Consider the following 6,708-nt stretch of genomic DNA (forward strand, 5'->3'; position numbering starts at 1 on the left):
ATGTGTGAACCCTTCCACTGATGGGGAACTGAGTATATTTTTATTTATTTGGCCGCACCGGGTCTTAGTTGTGGCCTGCAGGATCTTTGTTGCAGCATGTGGGCTCTTTAGGTGCATCATGTGAACTCTTAGTTTGTGGCATGTGGGATCTAGTTCCCTGACCAGGGATCGAACCCAGGCCCCCTGTGTTGGGAGTGTGGAATCTTAGCCACTGGACCACCAGGGAAGTCCCGGGAACTCAGTACTTTTTTTTAACAGTTCTGTCCTGGATCTTCACTTAGGGCCATGTTTGTCAGGTCTGCACAGTACAGGGAGGTTGGTCTGATTCTCCCCTACTCAGAGGACCCAACCTCATCTTCTGAGCAACTCTCCTCTCTTGCCCACCCTTGTCTCTCTCCCCGCCCCCTCCAGATGGAGACCATTTCCTCTGAATGGGGAGAGTATGTTCAGGACACATTTAGCAGTTACTAGAACATCGAGACTTAATAGGATTTCCCGCCGCCCCCCCGGTTGTTTTTTTAATTAAACTAAAAGAGAACTTCCAATTTTAATCTTACCTTTTTTAGTAATGTTTTCAAAGAGGGTTTTGTTCCTTTTGTTAGAATACCATGGCAAGACATGCTGATAATTGTGCTGGTCCAGATGGTGTAGAAGGGGAAAATGGAGGAGAAACGAAGAAGAGTAAACGTGGAAGGAAAAGAAAGATGCGCTCTAAAAAGGAAGACTCCTCTGACAGTGGTAAGTAACTTGTTTCTTGAGTTAGTAACACATGGCAGGCTTTGGTGCAGAGTTTCCAGTGTATTTACGTATGGACATGCTGGGATACAGAGATAGGCCAGTCTCTCATACTTCCTTTAAACCTCTAATCTTCCTGATGTGTGTATATATTTACAACAGCAGTTAGTTTATTCCTGGAGCAAATTTTCTTTGTTTTTTTTCTTTTTTTTTTTTCCTTTTTTTTTTTCTCATGGCTTTCCATTGCTTGATAAGATATTATATGTTATGTTCAGTTAAAGCCGAAGCAAAATTAATATCTTTACTCAATTTACTCAGATTAGTGATATTCTAAGGCCAGCAGAGTTTCTTTTCTATGTTCATAGCTTTTACATTTAGGAAGCTGGTCTAGATTTGAGCAGTGACTCTAATGGACATGAAGAAGGTTGCTTAAGCATCCTGACCAACTTCTGGTTTGACTGCCTGTGTCAGCCTAGCCTTGAGATGTGTTGATCAAATCCATGAAGGTCAGCCTTTCTCTTCCTACCTTAATCTCTCCATTTATAATTTAAAACTTTGCCTATTTTCCTACCATTGATGTTCTTTGGGGTGTTAGTCGTGAAATCCAGACAGAAAGTATATGCGTTGTGGTGCTAGACTCATGAAGGGGGTGGCAAACAAGGGTGTTGGTAATGTAGGAGTCACGTTTGATTATACAAACTTATTCCATAGTGTTAGGTTTTATAATGTGGATACTTGGGCTACTGGCAGCCAGTTAAGAAGTCATATCTGTGACTTAAAGATTTAAGGTTTTTGTGGAAAAGGATGTAGAGGGGTTTTGTTTTGGAGAATGCACTTATAGATGATGCCTAATGTATTTCTAAGGAGTTCTCATTTTGTCTCTGCATTGCTTGTCAGTAGAAATAGCGGGGAAGGAAATGAAATTTCTGAAAACGTATTAAAGAACTTATGTTACTTTATTGGTTTTATTATAAAATTTGTTCATGAAAGTACTAGGTTTTTAATACTTAAATCTATAACAAAGTCCCTTTTGTTTTTTTATCTTAATAAAGCCTTCACTTTTCTATTCAGAACTTTAACTATTTCTGGGAGAATATTCATCTAAGCATAACAGTAGTTTATTTTTTGCTGCCTTTTTTAGTAGAAAAGCTATTTTAAGCAATATCTTCGTTCACTCGGTTTTAAGTGAATGCCTCTTTTAAAATGTCACTTTGCTTAATTTTTATAAAAGCGCATCACTCTCTACTGAGAATTTTGTGGGATCCCTTTGTTTGGCTAAGAAATTGAGTGGACTGTTGGGAGGTGCCAAGGAATGTCAGAGGGCCTCAAGTACCAGCAGAGATCCACAGATAACCTTGAGCTTCAGGATACCTGTAGTTGCTCTTCGTTGCAGAGCCTCCTACTGCCACAGACATTGTCCCATACCCTTTTTTCTCATGGTTCTTCCCTGTTCATTTCTGTGGTTAATCTCCCAACAAGACCAGCTCTACTCTGTAATTGTACTTTACCAGAAGCAACTTTCACCTGCAGAGTTTATTGACGGTTCCGAATAGGTTTCTACAGTTCCTCCCTTTGTCTTCTGCACTGCTGGTTTGTACAGCACAGTGTTTGGTTTTGGACCTCATACCTAGTGTCTCTTTATCCCAGAATTTCTGGGCTGGTGAAGGCCACACAGTCATATTTGTTCCCTCCCAGAAGTTCTGCCTGTTGGCCATCGGCAAAAATTGACCAGCAGAGTCTACTGCTATTTTCAAGGCTTTTTGCCAAAATCTCTCCCAGCCAATAAGCCTTTGACCCTATTAACCTTCTTTGTGTGCTTTTTCCCCCAATTCTGACTGAATTTGTTTAATTTTCTAGGCATTGGGCCAACTTAGGCAATAGGGGGCTTGAATAAGTTCAGCAGGAAAGCGTGTCGTCCTTGACACTCTGCCACGTACCAGTACGTTCCCCACGTTTTCACTTAGGATTTCAGTCACTTGGCAAATAAGGCATTTTGTCCTGAAGATCAGGCATTTACCCACAGACTTCTAAATTTAAACATTTGGTGCTAGAGAAAGAGAATGTGCTTGTAACCTGCATTTCTTGGAGGAAGGCAGACGGGGTACATTTTGTGCCTTGGCAATGGGGGAGGGGTAGCAAGAACTCTTTGGTTGCCTATAGGTGTGGGCGGCAGAATAGCCCCAAACTGTGGTTAGTTGTGCCTTACAAATCACTTAGCTTCTCTCTGTTTCTATAAAATGAGGGTAATATCTCTTATTTAATGAAGCCTAAATGGAATAATGGAGAATTTTTAAACTGTGATGTACAGTGTAAAAATCAACTGTGATTATGTAGTAGAATGTAAGTTACAGAGCACGATTACAGGCATTATCTCAATCCTTGTGATCCTTGGGAGTGCTTTAGAGACTACACAGGGTAACTGAGGTTCAGTGTGGTCATGGTCCCAGGTCACACACTTAGGAGATCTGAGACTCAAAACCGTATTATCAGGCTCCTCGTCAGTGTTCTTTCTATAGTAGTTCCCTCTCCTTTTATGTGATAATGGCATTCGGGAGAAGGTAAGGGAGTTAAGAATGACCTGTTGGGTTTGGAACAGCTGGGAATTAAATTAAATCCCAAAACCTGGCCTTATGCTTTTCGTAGTAAATAGGACCTCACGGTGCTTCAAGAACTTCATACCCACAGACACGCATGCACACATTCCACCACTCTTCAGGGGTCCATCTCAGTCTTAGCGTCCTGCTTTATCCTTGTGTAGTAGGTAGAGGGAACATTTGTTTCATTTTCAACTTAGAACACCATTTGTGGGGTTTTTTTTTTATATAACTGGCATACTGTGGAGTTGCCTGTAAGAATTCAAAACTCAATATTCTGATATCTAAAGCTGATAGAAAAAAGTAATGTCCAGTCCACATAAAATATGAATAATAGTATTTACGTTGATTTGCTTATTCTGCATCAATACCAGTTTACTCTGTTAACACTGGTAACAAAAATTCCAGTGAAAGCATTTTTTAAATGGGCTTTTAACGATGAAAATAAATACGTAACTAGACTTCATAGAATATGTGATTATTTGTGTGTTATTTTTTCTTCCACCACTCTTCTCCTTGCCCCACTACCTCTTCTTCCTGATTTCGTGAGAAGAAAATGCTGAGCCAGACCTGGATGACAATGAGGATGAGGAGGAGCCTGCTGTGGAGATTGAACCCGAGCCAGAGCCTCAGCCTGTGACCCCAGCCCCACCACCTGCCAAGAAGCGGAGAGGACGCCCCCCTGGCAGAACCAACCAGCCCAAACAGACCCAGCGTAAGTTGACTATCTCAGCACAGTAGGCTGGCGTCCTCTCCTAACACGTGGGGAAGCCAGACAGGTCCTTATTCTTTGGGTAGATGGGAACTGAGCCATGAGAACAAATTAAGGTCACACTGGGAACAAACTCTCAGGAAGCGATTTTTTGGTTTTTACTGAGGAACATCTCTAGAGACCTGTTAGGTTTCAGCAAGAGAAAGTCCAGAGTAGAAGGGTGCTTATGTTCTACAAGGTGGGTACTGTTAATGTGGGAGGGTTTTACAAAACAACAAGAGTCATAGTCAGCTGGCAAAATTGATGTGGTAATGAATGTAAAACAGCCAAATTTTAAAAGATAGAGGGAAAAAGCAATTTCTGAGCTGACACTGTCCCTCCTAAGAAATCCAGGCCTGTGGATTCTATTGGTGGCTTCCTGGTTTATGAGAGGACACAGAGGAGGTGTCCGCCCTCCACGTCACACCACGTAGCAGTCCTGTACTGGACGTGGCCCTTGTGACAGCAGGCTCTGCAGGGTCTCAGGTCTCTGTTCTATTCATGAATCTCCTAAAAGCTGGCAGGTTTTTTTCTTTCTTTAACAAATACAGGGTTTCATCTATTTTTTTAATATGCTCCCTGAGCCCCGTGTCCAGATGTCTTATTTCAGAGGGGTGGTTGACTCTAAAGATCCCGGGAACTATTTTGCCTACACACATTTGAGTGAGTGAACTGGCGGGAGGGCCCTGGGTGTTGGGAGAACTTCAGACTCAAAAATGTCAGGTTCTTTGCTATAGGTGGGTCATCTCTAAAACGGACCTACATCCCACACTCGGTGAAGTATTCCTAGTCCTGCACCATCTGCATTTTTTGCCTGTCTCACACACACTGTTATGAAGCCCAAATTTATGACATAAAGGAAAACTAAGTTTTTTAATATGTAATTTGGGAGGCATATGAAGAGGAGTGTCAACATTTTGTTGTTTGATAGTATCTAGAGTAGTGGGGCTTTGTGTATGGCCGCACTTCAGGTTATTAGGTCTTTTTGATTGACTTTCTCTGTATCGAATCTAAGGCTTTCCTGTGTTGCTGACATTCATTTAGTGTCGAGTCTGAAAAGACCCTTGCAATCCTTGGGGGCTTTAATGGAGCATTTGTTTTGTTCACGCTCTTCTTTGCCAGCAACAGCCATTATTCAGGTCGAAGACCAGAATACAGGTGCAATTGAGAACATTATAGTTGAAGTCAAAAAAGAGCCAGACGCAGAGCCCGCGGAGGGGGAGGAAGAGGAGCCCCAGCCAGCCGCCACAGACGCCCCCAACGGAGACCTCACGCCCGAGATGATCCTCAGCATGATGGACCGGTGATGGCGGGGCCTCGCTCGTTGCCAGGACTGCTCTGGGCTGTGTTTAAACGGCCCGCATCTTAATTTTTCTCCCTTCTTTCTTCTTTTGGCTTTGGGAAAAGCATCATTTTACCAAACATACTGAGAACTAAAACTTCAAGGATGATGTTAGAAAAATGTGATTTAACTAGAACTTGCTGTTTGATGTTAGCAAATCATGGAATGTTCTGAGTCCCTGAGGGTTTACTGTGAAGTGCTGAGGACAGTGTTGACGCCTAACTGGTTTTCTTAGATGGAAACAGAGACATTGAACCCTCTCTCTTGCTATGGTAAACCACTCCAGAAACCACCACTGGGTTTCCCAGAGTTCTATGGTCTTCTTCCCAGGAGAGTTTTTAATTGTAAATGCAGACTTGGGAAGGACTTAGACTTTTAAACTGGTTTTTGCTTTTGCTTTGCCCTGACTCTCTTTGCTTGGAGTCAGCTGCACACCAGTAGTATGGCATGCTACGATTGGTTTCTGTCCTGAAGACTTTGCCTCTTTCTTGGCAAAGTTTCTGGTATGGTCAAGCTTGTAAATAACTTTTTTTACATTTTAATCTTTTCCATTAATTAAGAGGTTGAAAAGAAGTGCAGTGTAAGAAAACCCAGCATTTTAATTACTTGCAAATTAAGTTTCCACAGACTGTAGTATGTAAATGTTGACAAGGAATTGGATCACAGTCATGTAGCAGAATGGCACCCAGACTGCTGCCCGCTAGTGACGGATACCCACATGGAAGATCATGATTTTCCAGCCCATGGAGCCAGCATTTGAACCTTGTACAATTAACTTTGTTATGATTTCCCATCCCATCTACATTTTCTTTGTTTGTAGCTGAGTTTTGTGTTTTATAAATCTTCTGTTAAAGCAGAAGGGTGATTATGAGTGGGTCACAGCAGCTCTTAAAAGCTGGGCCAGAAAATTTCACTAGGTCAGTAATTTAAACTTTGGATCTTCAAAAAATAATAATGTGAAGCAAAACCAACTAAAAAGTGATTCTTGCACATGAACTGTCACACGTTTAAAATGTGTTTTTTAGAGAGCCTCAGTCTTGCTGATTTCAAACACTTTTTTCTTCTGTGTATTGCTTTTAAGAGAGCCATCAGTTAGCTATCAGACTCTAGGTTGATGCATTTTGTACTTAGCTGTACTGTGTGATATTTTTCATTATTTTAGGACGCCAACATGAGACCTGTAATAAAATATGTAATGGGGTTGAAAGCTGGGGAGGAGGATCTACTGCTGTACAGCTAATAAATCATAACGGATTAACAAGTGCTCCAAACACTCCGACTTGTGT

General features: G+C 41.7%; 1 protein-coding gene across 4 annotated transcripts in view; it reads left to right on the forward strand.

The window, feature by feature from the left end:
* Window positions 1-6,695, forward strand: part of CTCF (CCCTC-binding factor) — a 50,163-nt gene extending 43,468 nt beyond the window's left edge. For 3 of the 4 annotated variants that reach the window (XM_082439609.1, XM_082439612.1, XM_082439610.1), the window contains 3 exons: window positions 603-738; window positions 3,883-4,044; window positions 5,203-6,695. In XM_082439609.1, coding sequence (XP_082295735.1) covers window positions 603-738; window positions 3,883-4,044; window positions 5,203-5,387 — 483 coding nt within the window. In that variant the 3' untranslated portion in view covers window positions 5,388-6,695. The remainder of the gene's footprint in view (window positions 1-602; window positions 739-3,882; window positions 4,045-5,202) is intronic. The other variant, XM_082439611.1, reaches the window with a different exon arrangement.
* The last annotated feature ends 13 nt before the right edge of the window (window positions 6,696-6,708 follow it).

The sequence above is a fragment of the Balaenoptera physalus genome, assembly GCF_965194825.1.
Source record: "Balaenoptera physalus genome assembly, chromosome: 19".
NCBI classification, from domain to species: Eukaryota; Metazoa; Chordata; class Mammalia; order Artiodactyla; family Balaenopteridae; genus Balaenoptera; species Balaenoptera physalus.